The 27,086-nt window shown below is 33.4% G+C and overlaps 1 protein-coding gene across 1 annotated transcript in view; it reads left to right on the forward strand.

The window, feature by feature from the left end:
- The window catches only part of LOC145277954 (immunomodulatory peroxidase-like), a 61,361-nt gene that overhangs the window by 17,220 nt on the left and 17,055 nt on the right, over positions 1-27,086 (forward strand). Inside the window, exons 5-10 of the mRNA XM_080130063.1 lie at positions 1,723-1,896; positions 4,429-4,453; positions 6,942-6,956; positions 11,589-11,704; positions 13,479-13,580; positions 22,650-22,754. Coding sequence (XP_079986189.1) covers positions 1,723-1,896; positions 4,429-4,453; positions 6,942-6,956; positions 11,589-11,704; positions 13,479-13,580; positions 22,650-22,754 — 537 coding nt within the window. The remainder of the gene's footprint in view (positions 1-1,722; positions 1,897-4,428; positions 4,454-6,941; positions 6,957-11,588; positions 11,705-13,478; positions 13,581-22,649; positions 22,755-27,086) is intronic.

Here is a 27,086-nt window from a genome sequence, read left to right on the forward strand (position 1 = left end):
CATATTGTTTAGATGTACGACCGTCGAGGATAACCTGCATTTTTCTCTTAATTGAAAAGGATTTAATTACATTATGTTTTCTTCCAGTGATACCATATAATCTGATTTTCCTGAGAAGACCATCGTGCCATACCCTGTCAAAAGCCTTAGATATATCGAGTGCTATCGCTCAACTCTCCTCTATTTTGACCAGTGAACGGTATATACGTTCAGAGATTACAATTAGGATATCTGCTGTGGAACGGGTTTGCCTAAATTCATATTGATTGTCCGTCAGGAGTTTAGTAGCTGTAAGGTGATGGACTAGAGCTTGATTAATTAAGAACTCAAATATGTTGGCGAAAAGCGGGAGAAGACTAATGGGGCGATAATTTAATGGGTCATTTCTTTCGCTAAAATTCTTGAAAACTGGTATAACAGAAGCGGTTTTCCAGGAGTCAGAAAAACAAGATTCTTTAAAGCATTTTTGTAAAGTTTGGAGAGAACTGGAGCAACCTCAGCGGAGCATTTTTTTAATCGCACAGCCGGGATGAGATCAGGTTCACATGCTTTTGAGATGTCTAGGTTTTTTATGATATCATGTACCTGAGAAGTGGTGATTTTCAAACCATCTCGTGTAGCGTCTGTCCGCAAAGGAAAGTTAGGGAGGGGGTGGTGTGCCGGGTCCAATGTGGAGTTTGATGCAAACCGACTGGTGAGCTTATAAGCCTTCTCAGTTGCCGTGTAAACAACCTCATGATCATTTGATAGTGGAGGAATCGTTGACTGCCCATTATTTACTACACTGTTGTAGATTTTCCAAAAATCACGAATTTCTGTGCTTCGATGCGTTTTCTGGTGGTTTCAGTGTATTCTGTCTTAGCTATCGCTATTTCTCTCTTACAATTACTTCTAGCTTCTATATACTTCTGTCTGTTTGAACTGGACTTATGTCGGTTGAATCTGCGGTTTGCATGCTGCATCTGAGCAGTGACAGCTGCACAAGTAGAAGTAAACCATTGGAGAGAGTGGGGCTTGCTATAGAATTTCCGTGTGGGAACATGTGCTTCAATTGCAGTTTGGAACCATTCAGTTGTCTCATTTGCGCAGTGTTTAGCTGGAAGAGAAAAGATATTTCCCCATGGAGCATCTCTGATAAGATCCCTGATAGCTTCCTAGTAAGCCATTTTGTAATACCGTGTTGTTTTGAGCAGTAGGTTTTCAGGTTGACGAGTGTTTTTCGTGAAAGTTTGTCGAGGAAGGGCCATAGATTGGAGCTCAGATGAGCCCTTACCATGAAAATAACGATAAAAAAGAGATAGGCTCCCAACATCTTTTCTGTGAGAAAGAAATTGCATTTTCTTATATTTAAACATTAACCCACATTATTAAAAATACCTTTCATATATTTATATTATTTTTCAATATTTAAATATGGTACCACGTGATGGAATAACCTTTTTTATATATGATAATGATATTATTATTTCTATATTTTTATATTAGATCCCACTTTTATACAAATATATTATTTTCCCTATCTAAATATTATACGAGTTGAGTGAATATTTTTATACAATTGTATTATTCTTTCCATATTTAAATATTAAATCTGACAATGTAAACGTCTTTTTTTTTCTTATTTAAAATTATAGATCACACGTTTTCACAGAATTAATTTATTTCTTCCATATTTTAGTATTGAACAATTGTTTTACATATTCTTTTATTTCTTTTTAACAGAAAATAAATATCCAAGAAACATAAGTTACTTTGGCTATCCATTACCAAGTCCACGAAATATAAGTCTCACTTTTTTCCAATCAACCTCTAATGAGTCTGTAGATTTGTCTGTTATAACACCTACCTTCGCTCGCTTTGTGGAACATGATTTGTACAAGACAAAGTTGTTGGACGGTAAGTAATCTTCCTTGTAATTTTTAACTTATTATTAATGTAAGCATGTTTCTGTGTTCTAGTACCGCGTGGAGATTTCTTCGATGCCTACAGATTTCCCATCGTTACAGCTACAGTTTCAGAAATTATACTTTTTCCTCTTTCGCTTTGTGGCTAGAAAGATGAAAGCAATCAAAAGAACAACAATTAACTCCATTAATTTCTCTGGGATTATTTTTTACTTCTTTAAACAATAAGTACATCAAAATATGAACCTCCCCCTTCCCACCTCTGGTAGGATAGTGGAACGCAATAAAAATGGTCATTTTAACGCCGAACTTCTTACGGACAAAACTCTGTACCCTTTCCTGCCACGTACTTCCAGCATAACCTAACTTCCTACAGACGTTAGTATAACTTGATACTGCAGCTTTATCTTTCTCTATCTATATATGCATATGTATTTCTCATCATTTATTCATCAGAATAAGCCACTTACGAAATAACAACGCTCAAAAATCAACATTCAACCAAACGAGTATTAGAATTGGAGCGTGAGTATAAACTATATTTTTGGAATTTTTATTCTACTGATTAAAATATATAAACTTTAATTGACATAATGTGTCAACCATTGAGCTCATGTTTATCTGAAGTATGTAATAAATCCTAGGAGTTCAAAATATCCTATTTATTTATACAATTTCATTATCTTGATCACGTTGTACAATGGGGAAAGGAGTGGCTGGTTACTTTTAATGCATCTAAAACCAAGCTTCTATCTTTACATCATCAACGTTCTGATCCTCATCTGGCATCAATTAAAATGAATGGCTCTCGTTTTGGGGAGGTCTCAAGTTTTGACAGGCTTCTGGGCTTGACCTTTACTCCTGATCTTAAATGGAATACGTACATCAAATCTGTTGCCAAGGCCGCTGGAAAAATGGTCGGATCCTGCTAGAAAAGACTTGTCCTGCCTTGATAGGGTTCAAAATAGACTTCGTGGCCTGGTGGGAGATGTCCTTTTCTCTTCACTACAACCTCTATCTCACAGAAGAGATGTTGCGAGTTTGTCTCTGCTTTATCGTTATTTTCATGGAAAGTGTTCGACTGAGCTTCAATCTATGCCCCCCTCGCCAAACTTTCACAAGAAACACTAGACTAGCTGAAAACATTATCAATAATTTTCCCCACTCTTTATCTTTGCCTAAACCTAAACATAGATTCCATGATCAAAGCTTCTTTCTTAGAACTGCACGCCTGTGGAATTGTCTTCTGTTTTCCTGCTTTCCAGCTGTCTATAATATGGTTGTCTTCAAGTCCAACGTGAACAAGTTTCTGATGAGCCGTTCCACTTAAGTTAACAAATTTACCGAACTTCCATTACTATCGATTACTATGTTGTCCTCTTGACTACTCTACACTCTTTAACCCTTATCCTTGAGTGACCTATCGGCCTTGATAAGTGGTGACGCCTATGTAAAAAAAAAATGTATTCTTAAAATTAACGATAGTTCAAGATTTTTTTTTAATTAAAACTTTTTCTTATTAATACAAGGTGCCTTAAATAAGTTTCCAGACTTTTTTCGTATGGACATTTTTTATTGATAGTACACGCATAAAACTCTAGTCTTCTTCGAAGTAATCCCCTCCAGCTGCAATACACTTGTTATACTGTTCCAATAACTTTTGGAAAGCTCTATGGGAGTCATCTTCTGTGAGCGTGTCAATGACCCTCGTCACAACCTCTTTCATCTCCTCAATTTTCTCATAGCGAGAGCCTCTAAGGTTTTCCTTGAGCTTAGGAAATAACCAAAAGTCACAGGGAGCAAAGTCTGGACTATAGGTGGGTGAGAAACTGTCTTGATGCTTATCTTGATCAAATAGTCTGTTACAAGGATGGAGTTGTGTACTTTATCCTTGGGACAAACTTTGCGCAAATCTTCCGCATCTTCAGTTCCTCTCGAGTAATTGTGTAACAGTTCCCACACTGACATCAAACGTTGCACTTGTTGTCTTAATAGACACACGGTTGTTTTTATCCATGTAGTTCTTTATTTGGCCAATCAGTTGACTTCCTGACTCCTCCCACACTTCTTATCATCCCTCACAGGCTCCGCCATCCTTGAATCTCATATGCTTCTCAAAACATTTGATTAATGCAAGATGGTCCAAAAGCAGTTTGAAGTATCCTATACGTTTCTGTCGAATTGTTTCCAAGTTTAAACTAGAATTTTATTGCATATCGTTCTTCTAAAGTGTCCTCATATCATTATTGCATTTTTAAAATTCATCAGGCTTTAGTAGAGTGTATTCAAGTTCTTGCTGTAGCTGTTCAATTGAACCTGAAATGATAAAAATGTGTCAGTCATCTCAGAAAATGTATAGCAATAACATACTGAATTTTCAAGTGTCCATTTTAAATGCCTGTACAATTAAAGTCTGGAAGCCTCGTATGTGTATGTATGTGTGTATATTTATATAAGTGTATTAATCTGTTTTTGTTTTTTGTTGTTGTTGTTCTTTGATAATATATATATTGTTTTTCTTTAGTTTCAGAAAATACCTGTTGCAATTCGTAAGTAGTGTTTGATTTTCTTATATGTCATTTCACGTTTAGATTAATATATTTCTATTGTATATTCGATGTGAATGGGAACAAAACTATAACATTTCCATTTGACAAAGAAAAGGGTTGAATCAATTCTTTGATCACAAGAGATTTCTCGGGCGTCGGCTCATTACATAAGCAGCTAAAATTTTGTTGTGTTGTTGGTTATTTTTCATCTTTATTAGTTGATGCGTAGAAGCAGTTTGTTTTCTTTCCTCTTCTCTTTCGTTGGTGTGTAGATGGCACATAGCAATAGATTTTTTTTTCTACTCTGCGATATTGTCTAGATGACACGTTGTGTTTCCTCTTCTTTTTCATTGTTTTCAAAATGAGATATAGCATTCCCGAGTTCGATAGAGAGATTATCGTCAGAAAGATACATTTGAAGAAGGTCGGAGTTTTCATCGAGCGAAACGTTGTGAAAATAAAACTCGATATGAGAACAGTTCCGAAGAAACCAAATGATACCAAATTACTTCTCTGCGATTGATATAGGCAGTTTAAAAATTTAAGCGTTAAACAACTTTTTTAAAAGTACGCGTTAGAGAATATCCTTTTACAGAAAATTACGCATCTATTGAAATTTTAAATTTATTTTTCTTTCGAGAAATAATATTTATTTTTTCCTTTATTGGAACAAATAAATCATGATACTCAGTGTTGCCAAAAAGCCTTTCTATTATGGTCAACCTTACATATAATAAGGAACTCTTCCACTCACTGTAAAGACCAGAAGAACCTGATATTCTTCTAAAGATTGAAGGTTCAATCCTCATTGTGGGCAACCGAAAAATACATTTTCGAATTACTTAGGATCCCTATCCAGTCATAGCTGGCGGAACAAAAATGAAGTAAATAAAGTGCTCCGTTCGAAATTCTGTCCAGATTCCCGAGTTCGACAATAATATTCCAAGTTCAACTAGATACACCTGAAAAAGGTCGGAGGTTACATCGACTGAAAAATTGTGAAAATGACACTCAAGGTGACAACAGTAGTCCGAAGATAATGAACTCTTTCACTCACTATAAAGACCAAGAGGATATGTCTTTCGGCAGTTATACTCAAGTCTTGCACTTGTGGCAGTCGGACTGACGTATATCCACACCCTTCATTTGTTGTATTTGGCTTCATTTAATATATTTTGTTTCCATTAATTAACGAATTGTGTCTTTTCTTCCGGATCCTTACGAGACCACAACACTTTAATTCTACTCAGAAATGAAAGTTTGAAGCATGCAAAATCAAGTTGTATTTTTCTTGTGATGACCGCGACACCCATTTTTATATATGGCATAATCGCCATAAAGTAATTAAAAAGTTATTGATTTTAAAAAATATTACCGTAATTTAATATGTTCTTTCAATTTGTAGCCGGAAAAACAATTACTTATTTTGAAATAAATAAATAGCGACTACTTCAAACTAATGAATAAACAGGGAATGTGGTAAACTAATAAAAACCGGAAGTTCTTAGCTACGTATCCTGTAAATATATTTGCCAGTAACGATTAACTGGTTTGGCGGTGAAAATTAAGGAAAAGTTTAAGTTTAAGGGATATCCGAAAAACTAGAGGGAGAAAGTATGAAAGCCCAGGAGTATTTTGAAAGCAGTTTTAGTAATGTTACAAAGCGCGGATGTTTAACAAAACTAAATAATTAATAATTAAATAGTGAAAATGTAGTCAATATTTGCTATAGAAATTTAAATGGAATAAAGAAAAAATGGAATGAAACATATAAAAGAATAGAAAAGAAAAGTATACATTTTGTAACAGAAAATAAATATAAAAGAATAATTAACATAATAAATAAAATTAAATAAATCCATGCATAACATAAAAAAATAATAGCAATACATAGACACAACGCATAATAATTAAGAAAAACGCATAATAACAATAAATAAATTAAATTAAAAATTAATACATAGATAAGACACATGACGCAAATCAAAACAATAATGACATAAAATACCTAAAAACAACGCGTTGCATAACAATATATAACTTAACATTAAGTAAAAAAAATGCATAACATTAAAAATAAAAGCAATACATAAAAGTATTTTAAAAATACGTACCATAACAGTAAATTAAAAACATACTGAATATTGGAGTCAAACTTTTATTTGATTCCCAGGGCAAATTGTTCTTATCTCCACATTCATTAACCGATAGGATTTTGTGAATATGTGATTTTTACTGATCTCCCGTTATAATTAAACTAACAACCTCCAATAATCGTTACGTAGAACTGCTTGTTAACCAATACTTTCATCTATTACGCCCAGTGTCAAAATGCGAAATTTTTAGTATGAATTCTGGAAGCTTTAAACATTATTTTGCCTTGATTACAATTGCTTTATCACATATAGAACAAGACAATTGATTTATTTATTAATTTAGTAATGAGTTGATGAGAATAATTTACACCTTAATTTTGTTTTATTTTCAGAACTCAAAATGCTGGGTAAGTACTTGTTAATTTTTGTAAATACTTTTTTCTAAACTGATATAAACAGAACACAGTTGTAATTTCAACACCTAGTATATACACAGAACTTTTTAATTTATTTTCTCTTTAACTAGTTTTAATGCATCATATTAATTTCTCAAACTACCGAATAATAGTGTATTCATTGAAATGAAAAAAGTAATATTAATTATGGAACATATACGATCAGACATTAAATAATAAAAAGCGTGTTGTTTATGCTGAATCTTGTACATCTATAAAAGTGAAAAAGTATGTGTGAGGATATTTCTAAATCTATATAACCAACGAAATTTGTTATATAGGATACTCAGACACGTTTAAAACCTTTTAATCGGTTTTAATTCGCAAAAAGGGCTGCTAAGGGTTAAAAATTGAAGAATTGGTACTTGGTGGTTATCGAAGTGCCAACTGTTTCGTGTGGTTTGGAAACGCTTTATAAACCGTGGAAAGCTGGTGTAATGGTTATCGTACTTGACTACTTGTCTTTAGGTTTTGGTTTCGATTTCAGCTAAGAAGTGAACTGCTTAGAAAAAACATAATATACACATGCACCTTTCTCAGTTCCTTTCGGTGTTTTTAAAACTTCATATTTTAAAGGAATATAATGTTACGTTTAATAACAAGGAACGCCAGGTACATCTGCTAGTATATTATATATATGTATTATATATTTCATATATATATATATATATTATAAATTATGCATATATAGATTATATAGATTGTATATATTGTATAGATATTATATATATCATACATTATATATATATATATATATTATATATATATTATATATATTATATTATACATTATATATATTTGGATAATATAGTGTATAACGTATATTATATATATATATATATATATATATATATTATATATATATTATATATATTATATTATACATTTTATATATTTGGATATTTATATTGTATATAGTGTATAACGTATATTATATATATATATATATATATATATATATATATATATATTATATATATATTATATATATTATATTATACATTATATATATTTGGATATTTATATTGTATATAGTGTATAACGTATATTATATATATATATATACATATATTATATATATATATATATATATATATATATATATATATATATATATATATATATATATATGGAATTTGGAACTTTAAATACACATTTCTTTATTTAAAAAAATACGCACGTGGTCGTTCTTTCTAACCTCATGTTTTGAATTTCATTTTCAATTAGACAATTAGACGTTAAGAAAGATAAGTACGTTGCACGTTTCATTTTAAACTTTTAATATTGATTAAAACTTCTATTTTTATTCAATCGTTACAACTTTTAATTTGTACATAAACCTCCCAAGGTTACCTTCAAAACTTTAAACAACGAATTTGAAAGTTTTAATTTTGCTTTTAAAATAGTTAACTTTGTTTGTTTTGTTTTTTTCACTGCCTTTATGCATTTCATTTGACTTTGAATGTTTTACTTTACTTTTTGAATGTTTTGCTTTGTTTATAAAAACTTTAAAAATGCAATGTTTCCTTTATTTATCATGAAAATTATATTACATATTTTAGGGCAGACCACAAGTGCCGGGCAGATGCTATATAACGAAAAAATGATACAACTCTATGATTAGGCATGGAGCCATGAAGGAATGAGGGGGGTGTCGGGGGGTCGTCCACTGGTCTATTTCCTAAAACTAGTTGCAATCACCACAATACCGCATTCACTCTATGAACTTAAGCTATTTTAAATCTACCCAGATGAGATGAAAATGACCTATTTACAATATTTACAATGCTAACATATATATATATATGTTAACGTATATATATATTAGGGATTTATATATATATATATATATATTTATATGTATATATGTATATATATATATTACAAAAATTAGGTGATGTGTATGATATATGAGGTTGTGATATGTATGAAATATGAAATGGTGAAGTTGTGATGTGTATGATATATGAGGATGAAAGGGAGGGGGGTGAAAGCATTAAAACACCCAAAATAAGGAAAAATATCAATAATACAAAATAAAGAAACCAAATAAAATGCTAATGATGATGTGTTAACAGGAATCCTCCCTTCCTAATCTAATTCTGAAATGCTTCCTGTTTTCCGGTTCACCACCGAAAACAAGGGAGTCATTTCCTAAGTGGGAGTGGGCAGTCTATGGACAAAACAAATGGGTGGGGTTTGCGGGATGTTCGGTGAGCTCCAAGATGTGTACCGTGGGGATGGACAGAGTCAAAAATAAATTATTGGGTGTGGGCTTCTTGGAGATATTCTGTTTTGCTTTGTTTATAAAAACTTTACAAATGCAATGTTTCCTTTTACTTTTAAATTTGTGTTTTAAACTTTGAACTTTGTTTCTAAATCGTTTAAAGTTTCTCGCATAAAAATGTTCACTTTTAGATTAAAACTTATCATTTGCTTTTTTTAAACAGTTTTACAAAGTTTTAGCATTGTATTTCAGTCTTTTAATTTATTTCGATGCTTAACTACTTTTATAACTTTTAAACTTTCTTTCAAAATTTTTAATCTCTTGTTTTAATGAATTGCAACGCTTGTTTATTTATTTATTTATTTATTTATTTATTGCGAATATTATCCTCAACATGAGGATAATAGTCCGCAATAAGTCAATTAATAAATAATGCAATCATTCCAATTAATTAAAAAATATATATATATACCATTATGTACGGACAATGGAAGATCAGATAATAAATTAATATGGATTTATAAAACCAAAAAAATCCAACCTTAATCGCACTTCTGGGCCCGTGGCGAAGGTGATAGAGACGTTAAATCTAGGCACTGCCAAAAATGGTCGAAAAATCAAGTTGTTGTTGTTGTTTTTTAAAACGAAATTACATTTATTAAAATCCATTATTTCTGAGTAACTTTTTTTTTTCCAGAAAGATAAAACCCTGAATTTTATCATATAGAAAACAGAATAATGTAAAACTTTTTCTACTATTTTTAATTAAATTTTAAATGTTAAATTTTCCCAAAAAGTTAACAATTGACATTTTTTGTCTTGCACAAAAACGTACATAAATATTTTTAAAAAAAGGTTTTTGAAATAATTTATTTATTTATTTGTTGTTTAACTAAGATTTAGGATGATTTTCTATGAGAATATGCAAAAATATTATAATATAAGTACCTGGATTTCAAATAATTCCACTTATTCATATAGGCAACCAGTTACTACGCGTCGATCTAGACAATGTTTACGTTTGTGCTTAATAAAAAGCAAACTATGGAAAACCAAATTGGCCAAAAAAAAACATATTTTTCAGTGACGAAAATTTCTATGTATTATTAACGCTGAGGCTGGCCAGTACCAGATGGGTGACCATTTGTATGAGTTTGGTTTTTAATGTGTATGTGTGTGGGGGCCAGGCTCCCCAAAATGGGGGGGGGCAATTTAAAGCAGAATAAAAAAAAAATTATTTCAGCGCGTTTGGTCCACCGTAGTCGAAAGGCGCCAAACGTTTTCAAACGGGATCGAAAAAATGATGATATTTTTAACACAAAGGGCACAAAATTTATCGATTTTTTTTGTATCGATTCTTCAAAGCATGCCCTGTTAAATAATGGTCATGCATTATTCGGCTCGCTAAAAAGAAATTGTTCATTTATTTATCAAAGATTTTAAAATGGCTTTTTTCGTATAAATATTTAAAAAAAATTTTTTTGTTTTGCTTAACTTAAATTAATTATTTTACTTAACATATTCACCGAATTTCACAATCCAAAACTCAAAAGCGGGATAATTAAACACAATCGAAGTTCTGATATTCAGACGTCAAAATAAGGTATGCAAACAATTTTTTTTTTAATCTATAATTCTGTCCCTTACAACAACACAATATGTTGTGTTCGGTTTTAGATGATTATTTTAAGTATATTTGTACCCCCCTCAAAACAAGGGGGGGTTGTAATCAAAAAATGTATGTATATAAATATCGTTTATGAAAAATAAGTACACTGTTATAAAGTTCATTCTTCTCTTAATAATCGCTGAAAATTTCGTATTGATCGGATAATTACCTGATTTTTGGTAGATTTTTAAAAAGACGGTCCGTCAAAAAGTACTTACTTGCCCCCCCCCCTCCAGTTTTGGCGGTGTCTAGTTAAATCTCTATAGTTCCAGGTGAGCATTGTCTGAAAATAGCGGTTTCAATCCTACCCAAAGTCGTTCAAAAGCTTAATTGACCAAAACGTGGTGAGACGACAACAACTATGGAAGGCAGTAATTACTGAGGATGCAGTTAGGAGATTCGGAGTTCCTATCCCGGCGCGGTAATCACCTGACGAAGACCAGACAAATAGTTGGCCGAAACGTCGTGAAACAACAACTATGTTTTAATCTCTTGTTTTTTCATTTTAAATTTTTTTTTTTTAACTTTGAAATGGCGTTTTTACACTTATCTTCGCGTTTGATATTTTTACAGTTTTAGCTTTGATTTTAAAATATTATGCTTCATATAATAATATCTGTATCTTACATTTACAAGTTTTAGATTTGATTTTTTTTTTTTAATTATTTTTATATTCTGTTTTTTGTAGGTTATGTGACAACATATATCTTTCCCCTACAGATCCTTATTTCGCTATCTACAAAAAATCCTGCTTGCCAAAACCCAATAGTGTGGGATCTACGAAACTCGACTGCAAAAAAGAAGGTATCACTACTACTACTACTACTACTACTACTACTACTACTACTAAGACGTTCTTGCATTCGGACCAAAATCAAAGTGTATTATCTGTTTTTCAGATACTATACTTCAATTTCTTGTTCTTCCTCGGTGGAGGAGAAATCCTTCACGATTGACACAATTTTTTTAATTTTGTTCCTTTTATTCACATTACAAAAATGACCCTGTGTCTAACTCTGCCACGTGTGGAGCATTGTAAACTTTATCTAATATTCTGCTTGTTCTTTCCTCACTTAATTGGTACGTTACGCTTTCAGTAATTTGATAAATTTAAAAAAAAAAACTAGAAATAAGTTAACTTTAAAACAAATCTGTACTCACATCCGCATCTTCAAATAAAACATGTTTCTTCTCGTAGAGTAATTAATATTTTAGTCACAAAAATATTTAAAAAAGAAACGGGAAACGGGAAAATATTTCGTGAGATAATATTTTTCTATGTTTTTTATGAGTTAGTAAAATTAAGCCTCCATTTCCTTAAACATAAAACGAATTGGTATGCCGAATTATTCTTTTCTTTCATTATTGTTATCGGTTATTAAGATTAATATTTACACCTACATCTTTCTGGTATAAATTAATTTGCATGCGTGATTATTGAAACGAGCCGGGAAGGAGCATTTAAACTTTTATTACTAACTAATCTGGGTGGCCGGCGTTACCCGGGTGTTTGAAGGTGTGTTTTGAACAAAAAAAAAATAGTGGTAGTAGGCCGACAGGCTCAAACCTGTACCGCGAATGAGGAAAAGAACGTGAAAAAAAAACGTGACGTCTTTGCTGTTGTGACCATCGTCAAAGCGGAAGTGACGAATGTTTAAATAAATGGCTAGTCAATCGAAAAGACGGAATGTCTTTCGAAAATATTGGCGAAAAAGCGACCCTCCCTGTAGAAAAATGCACAGTTGAGGGTGAAGGAATTAATGTTTTTAGACAATTGTTCCATATTTGTCGTCCAAAGAGTCGAATTTTAAAACGATATCGATCTCGTGCAAATTCGTTGTCTCTGTCAAAGGTTTTAGGCATACATACATACATACATACATACATACATACATACATAAATACATACATACATAATGATTGCAATGTCTTGTCAGACGAGTGCCACTCCCTCAGACACTTAAAGTCCATGAGCCCAAAAATGACTTCCATCGCCACATGACCATTTTAATAGACAAATGCCTGAGGGATATCTATACACAGATGATGTTACAGAGTCTTAGCTTTGCACGACAGGTAAGTCTCTCTCTCGGTTCAAAATGTTGAGATCCAGCAACAAGCAAGAGCAAGATAGCCAGCAACAAGTGAAACTGCAGACCAGCTTAACGCGGGTACTGGTCTCCCGCTTTATGGTTTTTTTAAATCAGAGATTTGCTTCTCCTAGAAAGGTTGCCTTCACCACGGCTTATGGGAGCCCTCTCAACCTCAACACACACATACATACACACAAACACACACGGTGCTAGTTGGCCATTGACCTCGAAAAAGGGTTTATTCGCCCTTTGAAAGGTCTTGTTTTTAATCCTTCACGGAGACTAGCCACCCTCCTCACCAAACAAGTCTGGTGGGGGAACCAGTTTAGTCGCCGGTGATCCGACCATGAGGCAGGTAGTACTGGGTTACATGGTACCAGTAGCATATGGCATGACCTGACTGAATACATACATAGTACATACATACATTTAAATAGAAAGGTGAGGTTTATATTATAGATCATTTATCTTCTTCATAATTTCAGATCCTAAACAGCAAATTAATGAAAATACGCACACATTGGATCTTTCTAACATTTACGGATCAACGAAAGATGATTCAGATCGATTGAGAACGAAAACAGATGGTAAGATTCTGCTTCTATAGGATTTCCTACTTAAAAGTAGCCCGATCTATATAATCTTTCTCCAACCACTTTTTTTTTTTCAGATTGAGCTTCCCAATTTATTAATATCAATATTTAAAATTATTTAAGTATGGTGTTTTTGCTGCATCAGAGATTAGTGATTGTGGAAGCCTATCAGAACAATAAACAAAAGAGTAGGGTCACCACGTTCCCCGGGGTTGTCATGATGTGATTTTTATCTTTGGGGAACTTTAAAACAAAAAGTTTATGCAAATAATTCTCACAATTCAGACCAACTAAAGGAGAACATTACCAACGCTTTCAGGAGAATCGCCGGATAAGATCTACAGGCAGTACCTGCAAGCGTTGTTAAACGTGCCCAGAAATGCATAGATGTCAACGGAGAGCACTCCCAGCATCTTTTATAACACTAAAGGTTATTTAAACAATGCTAGAGGTAATTTAAGCAATAAAAGAATGTCCCTCCTCTCTGCCACATTTTATGGACGACTTTTAGGTGGACCATGCTGTATAATATTCTTTGACATAGTATTATTATAAGTGACTGTTGATTCACTAGGTTGAGGTCAAATTCCGTAACATGTATTATACTATTTTCATAATTTCACACGAAAAAATTTGGTTACGTTTTTTTTTTCGAACTGTATTAGATAGTATGCATAATATTTTGTAATAGATTTCTGAAAAGCATAAAACGCTATAAAAAGATGTTCTTATTTTGTTCCATTTCAAGCATTTGTTTAATGGATATACATTTATATGCCTTTATCATTCAGAGACACGCGCGTCTGTCTATCTATCGATGTATCGATCTATTTATCTATCTATTTATCTATCTGCGTTCTTTCTCATATAGTATATACTAGAAGGGGCGCCTTATCTTTACGGTCGTAAAATACGCTTAAAACATATTTTAATTCACGCAGATTTTGCATATATCAATACAGAGCAAATTATCTATTAAATATTACATTGTACCTAATATATAGTACTGATTTCAAAATTAAAAAAATATAACTTGTGTGCCATCAGCTAGAATTGAAACCAAAACATTTAGCGCTCCAACCGAGTTCTTTACCGTTTGAACTACCCCGAAAGATAAATAGGAAAGTTTTAAAAATCAAACCAATTTTAACAATTTTACCCATGTGGAAATAATACAAATATAGTAATTGTCTGTATTTTTGAGATGAGGTGTTTTCATTGATTGAGATTGTCGGACTGACTTCCTCATCTTGGTTGTTATTGTCACAACGTTTCGGCCGTTTTGCAAATACAAAACAACTGACGAAGGCCGGAGGGCAAAACGGCCGAAACGTTGTGACAATAAAAATCAAGATGAGGAAGTCAGTCCGACAATCTCAACTAATACAAATATGTCGGCAAGTTGGAATGAACATTTTTTATGTTAACTTGCCGACTTCTGTACGCGTTTTTCATCCATCGAAACAAGGGTTTTACTCGTTATAAACTCTTCTTGGTGTATGATTAGTATTTCCTGTTAATTTCAGTGTTGTGTGACCAGTAGTTTAAAAGTTCAGCGGTTAAATATTTATACACAGACCGACAGACAGACACGCACACATACATCTACTGTTTAATTTATATAGATATATAAAGTTAGAAATAGCGACAGCTAAGAGGGAATTTACGGAAACCACTAAAAAACGCATCGAAGCACAAAAACTAGGAACTCGTGACTTCTGGAAAATCTACAACAGTGTAGTAAATAATGGGGAATCAACAATTCCCCCACTAACCAACAATCACGAGGTTCTTTGCTCAGCAACCGAGAAGGCTAACATGCTTGCCAGTCGGTTTGCCTCAAACTCCACACTGGACCCTCTAAACCACCCCCTACCTCAATTTTCTATGCGGACAGACGCCACGCTAGACGATCTGGAAATCACCCCTGCTCAGGTGCATGTTATCATAAAAAACCTTGACACTTCCAAAGCATGTGGATCCGACCTCATCCCAGCTGTGCTATTAAAAAAGTGCTCAGCCGAAGTAGCTCCAGTTCTCTCCAAACTCTACAAGTGCCTTAATGAATCTTGCTTTCCGAGCTGTTGGAAAACTGCTTCTGTGGTACCAGTATTCAAGAATTCTGGCGAAAGAACTGACCCATTAAATTATCGCCCTATTAGCCTCCTCCCACTTTTTGCCAAAATATTTGAGACCTTAATTAACCATGCTCTAGTCCAGCACCTTACAGATGCTAAACTTCTGACCGACCATCAATATGGATTTAGACAAGCCCATTCCACGGCAGACATCCTCACTGTAATCTCTGAACGCATATACCATTCACTGGACAAAGCGAGAGAGGGCAGAGCGGTAGCTCTAGATATATCTAAAGCTTTTGACAGGGTATGGCATGAGGGTCTCCTCAGGAAGATTAGATCTTACGGTATCACTGGTAGAATACTTAACATAATTAAATCCTTCTTAGATTAGAGAAAAATCCAGGTTGTCCTCGACAGTCGTACATCTAAACAATGTGATATAAATGCGGGAGTGCCCCATGGATCTATCCTTGGTCCTTTGCTGTTCTTGATATTCATAAATGACCTCCCCGACAAAATTGCCTCTGAGATGGGTATATATGCTGATGACACCACACTATAGCAGGCACGACAGGAAAACAAATGAACATATATCTAAAGTAATGGCAGAAACACTAGGGGGTGACCTCCAATCAGTAGTGGAATGGGGACAAAAATGGATGGTAACGTTCAATGCCACCAAGACAAAACTGGTTTCATTCAATAATTACAAGAAACCTTCTCTACCACCTATAGCAATGGCCAACGACTCTTTATCTGAGAGTACGTCTTTCAAGCTCCTTGGCCTAACGTTCACAGGAAACATGAGTTGGAACAATTACATCGAGGGCATTGTCAGGGCTGCTGCGAGGAAGGTGGGCTCTCTCTACCGTGCTAGAAAACTTCTAACACCCGAAAGTATCCTGTACCTCTATAAGGCCACTATTCGCCCATGTATGGATTATTGCTGTCATATTTGGGCCGGTGCATCGGCTACTAGTCTCTCGCTCCTTGACAGGGTTCTAAAGAGAGTCGCAAATCTGATAGGCCCTAAACTGGCATCTAAACTTCAGCCTCTGTCCCATCGTCGAGACGTTGCATCCCTCTGCCTGTTCTACAAGTATTATAATGGTGAATGCTCTGAAGAACTGCAAGCACTTGTGCCCCCACGACGTGAACACCCTCGACAGACCCGACAAGCTGCAAAATCCCACCCCCACACTGTAGAGATCCCTAGATGTAAAAGATCTTTCTACTCCAGTAGTTTCTTCCCCAGAACTGCTAGACTTTGGAATTCCATTCCAGGTCACTGCTTCCCTCAACTGTACTGACATGCATAAGTTCAAGTGCAACGTGAACCAACATCTCGCTGCCCTAATCCCTACATAGTACCCCAGTAGATGTTTCCCCTGATAGTAGCCCCCTACACCAAAGTGGCAATATGCCTTGTTTGGGGTGAAAATGTAATAAAAAAAAGGACAAACAACCAACAATTTAGCCAAATACTATTATAAAGTTATTTCAACGAGATAGAGTCTTTTCAAAAAGTAAGCTGTTCGAGATTTTTCGCCCAACTGAGAAATGTAAAGAAATTTACATGCTATTTTGTATTCATTATAAGAGGGAAAGTAAAAGGAGAAGTTGGAGGTGGTTGAGAAAGTAAGGAGCAGAAACAAAAACCATTGCAATGTCATCGCAAGGTCTAGATTCCAACTGCATGTCTACATATCTAGGCCTAATTTGTCAAGCTGTTTGAATTCTTTGTCAATTGGGTAATTATCTCTAATTTGCATACGGTCAAGTTTTTAACGTTACTAACTTATGAAATTGTGAAATCGTCTATTTCGTAAATCTTAAGATCACGCTAAAGAAAAGTTAAATGAATTTAATATTTTAATAATATTATTCATATATATATATATATATATGTGTGTGTGTGTGTGTGTGTGTGTGTGTGTGTGTGCGCGCGTGTGTGTGTGTGTGTGTGTATTGAGGTTAAAGATTGATAATTGTAAATTATGAATCAGTTTCAAAATGAGAAACAAACAAAAATCAAATCGAGTGTACGATCGTTTTGGAAACGATATTATTTTTTATTAATATTGACAATAATATTGACAATAGTTGACAAAGATTGTTTTTTTTAATACGGTCTCCTCATCAGCACAAAAACGGTGTAAGTTTAAGACACAAAAATAAAACTAGCATTTTATAGTAAGTAAGATGGGTATATATATATATATATATATATATATATATATATATATATATATATATATGCAGTCATCGACATACAGTCCTGTTTCGTTGTATCACAACTCATCAGTGCCGCTAGACTAGCATCTTTCCCAAACCAAGGATTGAACCTAGAATCGTCGTGCTGACAGTCGGCAGTTCTTCCACTCGACCATGAAATCGACGCCCGTAAATAGCTTGTCGGAATGTCTATTTAAATAGACACCCGCCACCACTTTTATAGTGCTCAAATCGCCTGTTCGTAAACAAACAAACAACGAGCTTCGCATTTTCAGTCAATTAAGTAGCGGGTGAGATTATTTACGACAGTGCTCTACCCAAAGAAGGGGGCTTAAAATATATTTGTAGTCATCGACATACAGTCCTGTTTCGTTGTATCACAACTCATCAGTGCCGCTAGACTAGCATCTTTCCCAAGCCAAGGATTGTACCTAGAACCGTCGTGTTGTCAGTCGGCAGTTCTTCCATATATATATATATATATATATATATATATATATATATATATATATATATATATAGGCATGCAAAGTAAAGCCGCTTCTCATAGTACACTTAGATAGATAGATAGATAGATAGATAGATAGATAGATAGATAGATGTACAGGGTGCCGCTGAAATTATTGTTTTTGAAATTGCTATTATTCTGCCCTATGTTATTTAAGATATATCAAATAAGTATTGTTCTTACAAAAACATGTTATCTTATAATTTTATAATATTTTTTTTTCAGAATATAATTCAAAATGTGAACAATTAAAGATAAGATTTTGCGTACGAAAACTGCGTGAATGTAACAAGTCAGTGATAGCTATTCAGAGAGAATTTCGTCGACATTTTAATCCAACTTGATATCAGGCAGTTCTCAAAAGAGACCATTTTAAATCAGGTGGATTTTCTTCACACAGAAGTCACACTGCAGAAAAAAATCTTCTGGGGCACTAAAAACAGTAAGAACTCTACATAATGTGGAGCGCGTTCGAGAAGTTATTTTCTGAAATCCGAAGCGATTTGCTCGGCAACATGCTTCCGTTCTTAGAATTAGTGTTTGCTATGCGCATCTCGCATTATCTATAGAGATTACCCATCACACAAAAGCTTTAGCAAGTGTACTATGAGAAGCGGCTTTACTTTACATGCCTAATAGAAGAGACTTTCGAAACACATGACAACCTCAATTTAATGAGTTATGAAGCCAATTTTATCTGGATAAAACAGTTGATCAACAGAACTGCTACTGTTAGGTTAGAGAAAATCATTAAAAAAAAAACTGCATGAAAAGCAACTTCATAGCCAAAACAGTACAGTGTGCTATAGGACAAAATGAACTGATTAGGTCTTAGTTTTTGGAAGATAATGGACGTTCTCCGACAAATTTTGACGAACGGCTTATTTCCATATTTGCTGAAAATCCATGATCTTCTAGGTCCTCCGATGAGTCCAAATGTAGTATTTTTCGTGGGGATATGTTAAGGAACATGTTAATCAGAAAAAAAAAACACGTTACATTGAAGAGTTAAAGGAAAAGATTTATCTTGTAATTGCATAAATAGAGAGAGACCTGCTGTAGAAAGTGAATGCAAACTTCCATGAATGCATTCATACCTGCATCACTGGAAATGGACATCAGATGAAAAATATTATATTCCATAAGTAGACTATATAAAACTGTTTTGAATGAATTGACGAAAAATTTCCATAAAATCTTATATTTTATTTTATTTATTTACTTATTTATTTTTTGAAAACTGTTATATCTGAAGCGCCCTGTTCATAAGAATCAATTTCCTCGCCAGAATAAAGCTCAGCATTCGATAACCAAACCTTCAATAAATAAACATCAGAATTTTCAAGCTAAAAATTGAGGAATACAAGCCAAGATTAGATATTCAAACCGTAAAAATTATAGTACCCGGAAAAAAATTATAATGAGCTCGAAAAATATTTGGAGAGAAAAGTTTTCATAAACTCGTTGAAAAATTAATATAAACATTACAAAACAACTTTAAATTAAACCCAAAATAACCTCCCTTCCATTTTCATAGTTTTTTTTTATAAACTAAAGTGTTAATCCAATCAATAAAAATGAAGACAATTATGTGAAAATTATTTTTCGATTCCAAACAAAAATCCAAAAGAATTTAAAACGGTTTTTATAAAGAATTAAAAATATAAATGAATTCAAAAATTAAAGTTTAAATTAAATTAATTGCTAGATGGGAATAAAAGCTATGATAATATATTATGTAAGGCACGTATATCTCATAGTATATTTGATTTTTAAAATGTATATAATTTATAAAGACTCACCTATGTATGTGAGCTATATATATATATATACTTACACGCCCATATCGATTCATATAACAACACACACACATACAAACACACACACACGCACACACACACACACACATATATATATATATATATATATATATATAGTCTTTGAAGTTTTTAACCTTTAAAACTATACAAAAATTTTTTTTTTTATTATTCGTTAGAAAACCATCTAGTCAGTAAGTTATTTAATCACCTGCAATCACTGCATCAACTCGCTCTCGAATTTACTATAGTTCCAATAATTTATTTTTCAAGGGATCATCAGTTGTTTACCATGAAACACTGTTTCGGGGATTTAAAAACAAAACAGTATATTACATCATGGCTCCCCAGCAGTGTTGATCAAACACCACCACCCTTAATCTTGGGAAGAAGACATGTTACAAACATTTGATCCAATTTCCTATTCTTAATTGCAATTACTAACCTTTTCATACTATAAAAATGAATTTCTTACCTGTGTGATTCATCAATTTCCACATTTAAAATGGATATATTTTTTAATTAATCAGTCTATATATATATTGAGTAAAAAGATTAATAATTGTAAATTATGAATCAGTTTCAAAAGGAAAGACAAAAAAATCAAATCGAGTGTACGATCGTTTCGGAAACGATATTGATTTTATTAAAATTGACAATAATTATTGACAATAATTCACAAATGTTTTGTCTTCGCATATAATCTCCTTATCGGCAAAAAATAGAGCGGTGGGAGTTTAAGACACTAAAAATGTATTTGGAGACAAGATACAGCAGCATGTCCAAAAATATACGTATTGAACTTAAAGCAAGTTTTCTAATGGAACTCAATAAGAAATATCCGCCTTACTCACAATAAAAATGCTAGTTTTATTTTGGTGTCTTAAACTTTTCTTCCCCCTATTTTTTGCTGATGAGGAGATTATATTCGAAGATCAAACCTTTGTCAATTATTGTCAATAATTTTTGTCAGTTTGATAAAATCAATATCGTTTCCGAAACGGTCGTACGCTCAAGTAAATTTGTTTGACTTTCCATTGGAAACTGATTCATAATTTACAATTATTAATCTTTTTACTCAATATTTATATAGCTCTAGGATACATATACCTATTGAGCTTATTATATATCTACAGTACAATGGGCAATGTTCTTTTAAAAAGTATTAATACATTTATTAATGCATTTAAGTAAACTCTGCTCTTTAAACACCAGGTCTAATTCCCTCTGTAAAATGTAGTATATATATATATATATATATATATATATATATATATATATATATATATATATATATATATATATATATGCAACAACCAAAACAACGAGGAAAAAGATTACATCATATTTGTAATTTTTTGAATGTTACAATTGTTTCGACGTCAACTAGATAATTTTAAACTTTATATTGTTAAAAAATGTTCGAGGTTGGAATCTCATCAGACTTATTTCAAGAAATACAAGGTTAATACGTATATGAAAATGTTTTCCTCGTGTTATTAACAGTATCCTGCAGTGTGATTCGTCTCATCCTGTTCTGATAAATCCTATTCTATTTTTTTGTCTCACTTCTTTTCAGTGTGTTCACGCGTAAACGTCTAAAAAAAGTAGAATCTCATTTATTTGGATGAGGATGATAAATGATAAATACACTTAAAATGTCAGTAGTTTTTCTGAATTGCAAACCTCAAAATTAACTATACCATTATTCATTTCACAAAGCGTATATATATATATATATATATATATATATATATATATATATATATATATATATTCAAGCAAATATTATTAAATACAACGGAGACATTTTGTCTTATAATTCTTTTTTTTAATTTTCAATTTTTCGTATTGTCTTTTTTGTTTCAAAATCAAAAATATTAATAAAGGATCCATACATGTTGCTGTTACGAGCGCTTTCGATTCGTCCATGAATCATCATCAGGTGTTAAAAATACAGGATTGCGAAAATGAGGATTAAAAATGAAAACTAAAATATATATAGTCAGTGATGAGTTAAAATAAAAGTCGATTAAGAATAAAAGTCGATTAAAAATTCGAGTGTTAAAACCAGCAAGTTCGTAGACACCATGTACGAAGTCCGTCCAACACGGACTACGCAAGACATTTCAGAACGTTACTGCTTTTTTGAAATGCAATGTCATTTATATTAGGTTGAAGAGTTCTAATGTACGACGCTTCAAGAATCTTTAATTTTTTTACATTATTTTCCCGTTGTATAATTTTTGTGTTGTCAACGAGGACCTTTCTAACATTGGAGGGGGGACAGCTATGTTCTTTTTTTAAATGTTTGTAAATCGCGCTTGTGTCGTTAAGGTGCATAGTTATTCGCCGGGACAACGTTGTTGTTGTATGCCCAATGTATGTATTATTTTATATATTGTTTTCTATTTCGCTCTAGGTTTATTGAAAATGAATGCCACAAATTTTCTTTTGCCGAGATATGCATTACCAGAATGTCAACTACCTTCACCGAATTCAAATAATGAATATTGTTTCGATGCTGGTAAGTACAGATATTTTTAATTTCCCCCATTGCTGTGGCCTTAGGGAAGGGTCATAAAAGAAGACGAAAAGAACAGGTTTAGATAGAAAGAATACATTATACAAGAAAGTAAAATCCAAATAAAAATTTTCTGTACCTCCCGACTGATAAGCCAGTCTGTGGTCTTGCGTTAGATCGCGATATTTCACCCACCTGAGTATTAGCTTCGTGGTTCATATAATGATTAGGAGAGTCCATTATGCATGAATAGGTAAGTCCATTATGCATGAATGGGTGTTCCCATAACAGCCTTTTACTCCGCAAGGCGAACTTAGTACTTCTTTCTTTTTGGATCGATTGTTAAAGTGTCCGTGGATTTCCTTTTTTTCCCGATCGACATCGTTCTGGAGCTGCTTGGGATGACCCGATATCGAAAGCGTTGTATATAATCTCAGTGGGTTCTTCTTATTCGTGAGGTACATAGTTTGGATCGTTCAACCGACGTTTTCTTATCAGATTAATGTGTCATTTATGTAAGAATTTAAGGCCTTGAATGGTGTACACCATATTTCCATGTCTTTTTTCTATTGCGCCCAGTTGCTAGAAAGGCGTGTTATTTTTGTAAGACTCGTAGATAACTCTTTCTCCTATGTCATAGCGTTTCTTAGGCATAATAAGGGCCCTTCTTAATAGTCTTTGCTTTGGCGACATTTTTTCAACTATGGATCTTATCTCTTTGTAGAACATCGTCTCCGCTGAGTATACTACTGATTACGTGTTCTAATGCCGTTTTATATGTGCACCGTTTTTGTGAGGGCTCATTTTAAAGTGTCGACGACGCTTTCAGCCATCCCATTAGATCGTGGATAGTACTAGGGAGTCGTGTTATGATTAATTTGAAACGTCTACATAACTCCTTAAAGTCAGTGGATTTACAGTGCACTCCGTTGTCACTTACTAAGCCGTCGACAACTCCAAGCCGAGCAAATAGTTCATGGAGGAAATTAATAACTACCCCTGTAATGAGTCTCCTACATCTGAGTATTTCTGGCCGTTTTTTGTGTAGTTGTCCACTACAATTAAGTAATACCAATTCTCCAACAAAAAATCTAAATAAATTCTAGGTAGGGTTTGGTCTATTTTGGATCACAATTTAAACGTAATTTTTGGTGCCTTTGGAACCAAAGCAAAACCCTTACATGATTCGACAGTATTCTTTGGTGTAATCAGCAATCTTTGGTCAATGTACATAACTATGCCTGAATTTCTTCAGGCTGTTTATTCCAGGGTGAACTATAGGAAGATTTGAGGGGGGGGTATTTTATTTTGTAACGCATTTGGTATGATGAGACTCTCGCTGTACAGTGGGGCGTCATTGCACATAGAAAAATTATTTTATGCTTTCTGGTTTTTATTTGCGATTTTCTTTTTTGTGGCACAAATAAATTCGTCTTTTTGTGCTACGGATTTAATTAGTGTAATGTGTTTGGAAGGTTTTTAATTTAAATTTCACTATCAGTATGTATGGATGCAATTACTGAGTAATCGAGTGATTCACTTTGTCTCGGAACCAACCTTTAAAGCCCGTCCGCATGTGCGATCTGCTAGAAGGAGAGGTCATCTAACTTCTAATTGTAATTCAACAAAATAGTGCCCCACTCCAGTAGTCTGTTTGCTGAGTAAACGGATAATCCTTTCCTCAATCCAAAGACGGTAAATAGAAGTTTATGTTTGGTCTGCCGTATAAAGAATTATCTGAGTAAATGTGAAGGGTATGTGTGGAAACGCTCACGACTTTGTCAGTGTCTTAGTCGAGCCGACCTATAGCGAAATTGAGTTCATCCAAGAGCTACAGAAAGACGATGCCAGAGTCGTTCAGTAAATAACTGCCAAGGTTGCTCTGGTAGTGTGTTGGATTGTATAAACGAAACGTGTTGGGTTATGTTGAACAGCGCTTTTTTTTAATACTGGTTGCGCAATTTCACTTAAAGCTTGAATCTGCTGACAGTTTTGCGCATTTTCCAAGACCGGCTGAAAAAAAGGCGTTAGGGTTTCGAATCTTTGACAAAACGTATTTATAATCAAATTCCACAAATTTGATTTTCTGTGCTTCTTAACACGAACACTTTCAATTTTTACCGTTAAATGCAACATTAATGATTAATTCACCTTTTTATTTTCAACTCAATCACCGTTCAGGCTGTTTTGCAAGACTTTAGCGCGGTAGATTTATTTAATCGCCTTCATGTATGCAAATATATGATCGATAAGTCTGATCGCAAATCTGATTGAAACTTCAGCGTTTTTATTTAATATATTTGGAAGCACATGTTTACGTATGTCTTATCATCGTTTTCTTTTTTCTGGTGTGTCGTACTCGACTTTTAATTTTATTCTTTGCTCCAAAATGAGAAAAGTTATGTTAAATTCTGTTACAAGTCCATCAGGTTTGTACGACATGCGCAGCCTTTTACCCAATGTAGGACATCGCATCGTTAACATGGATTCGGTGATTATTTATTTCGATTTCCAGTGAATGGTCTTTTTCATCTCTAGGGGAATAATGTTCTTACCTTTTTTTGTGGAAAATAGGGTTTTAACTTTTTATGTATCATTTATACTTACGCGGTGCCGGATTTTTCAATTTTCTTTGAATCCTTTTTAACGCTAATCACTCGTTGGTAGTCTTCATCAAGTTTGGTTCGCTTTCTAGTGTGGCTAACACTACGTCGAATTTCAAAATCTTTTACTGATATCAATCTTTGTACGTATATCAGGCACTTGAAAGTCTCATCACTTAGTTCTGCAAGCTTAAAAGCAGTGAAATGTTTGCTGACTACTGCTACAAATGTTAAATAGTCCTCGCCATGTTTCTTGGTTATATTCACACGTTTACAACGTTTATGAAATAACGATGTTTTCGGGCTGAACATAAAATATTAAGCTACAGGGTTTTCGTGGTAAAATATAATCCACGAATCTGTTGTGTTCTGTCGATCACAGTTTTTAAAGTAACAAATCGACCTTTTGAGAGTCCGCTCCATTTAAACAATCAATGTTATGCAGGTTATTTACCTTCCAAAGTGCGAGACTAAAATGGTGTCTTCGTTTCGGGCGTAACTGAGATTGTCAATAGCGTTCCAAACTGCATTTTGTGAGAAGGCTATGTTACTTCTGTGACATGGTCTTTGATTTAAAAGTTTGTAGTGAAAAGTGTCTATTCTCTTGCTGTTTCAATAACATCTGTTGTTGTTGTTGTTGTTGTTGTTGGTGGTGGTGGTGGTGGTGTCATTTCAATAGCATTTATTTTTTACATCTTTCTTCTATTTTCTGTTGTTATTCGTTCTGGTTATGTTGTTATATCTGGTATTTAACCAAGTCTGTCTGCGTTCGTTTTTTTATTTATTTTTTTTTATTTATTTTTTATTTTTTGCTGTTATGCGTTGACTGTCTTCGATGTTTTTGCTGCAAATTCACATGACGTTTCTACATTTGTGTGAAAGCGAACTTTAGGTCCTCTATTATTTCTTATTACCTTTTAAGAATAGGGAAGAAATGTATGGTATGTTCTTGAAAGTGTGAAAAGAAATAATTAAGTCTGTTCTACGTAGCCTATTTTTCTCTATATTATCAACGCTCAACCAAATGTAGGTGTAAAGGTTAAACAAATTACACCTCTCTTAATTAAAGTTCACCCATTTTCTCGTGGCAGAAAAAATATTATTAAATTCTTTTTTTTTTGGTAACAACGTTTAATTTCATCTTGGAGAGAAACCCCAAGGGAATAAAAAAAAAGCCCGAGAAGTCACTGTTTAGTAAAAAAAATATAAATAAAAATCCATTTGATTTTTTTTTACTAAACAGTGACTTCTCGGGCCTTCGTTTATTCCCTTGGGGGTTCTCTCCAAGATAAAATTAAACGCTGTTACCAAAAAAGAATTTGATAATATTTTTTCTACCACGAGAAAATGGGTGAACAATCATTTTGTGTTTTAGTTGGTTCGCCGAACTGAGAGTTTGTGGTTCCAAGAAAACAATTCTTAATAATTTTGTAGAGTCCTGTGCAACTTTCAGAGTTGATTACTTTTCTTAAAACGTTCAGGCGCTCTGAATGATTTGTTGCTAGGGTTTTGAAATAATACACTTCGTTACAAGGTCGCTGTCATTTTAGTGGGTCCTTTACAATGCCACGCTGTTAGTTCGAATAAAGTTGTTGTGGAATCCTGAAGTATTTTGTATTTGACTTTTCAACGTGCATTCTCGAATCCCTATCGCCAGTTGGGCGAACCCTTGCGTCAATTGAAATTTAGGTTTTCCCACATAAGTTCTTAATATATCGTCGCCAGTTGTTGT

This window comes from Euprymna scolopes, chromosome 6, assembly GCF_053919585.1.
Source record: "Euprymna scolopes isolate OS-2025 chromosome 6, ASM5391958v1, whole genome shotgun sequence".
Classification (NCBI taxonomy): domain Eukaryota; kingdom Metazoa; phylum Mollusca; class Cephalopoda; order Sepiida; family Sepiolidae; genus Euprymna; species Euprymna scolopes.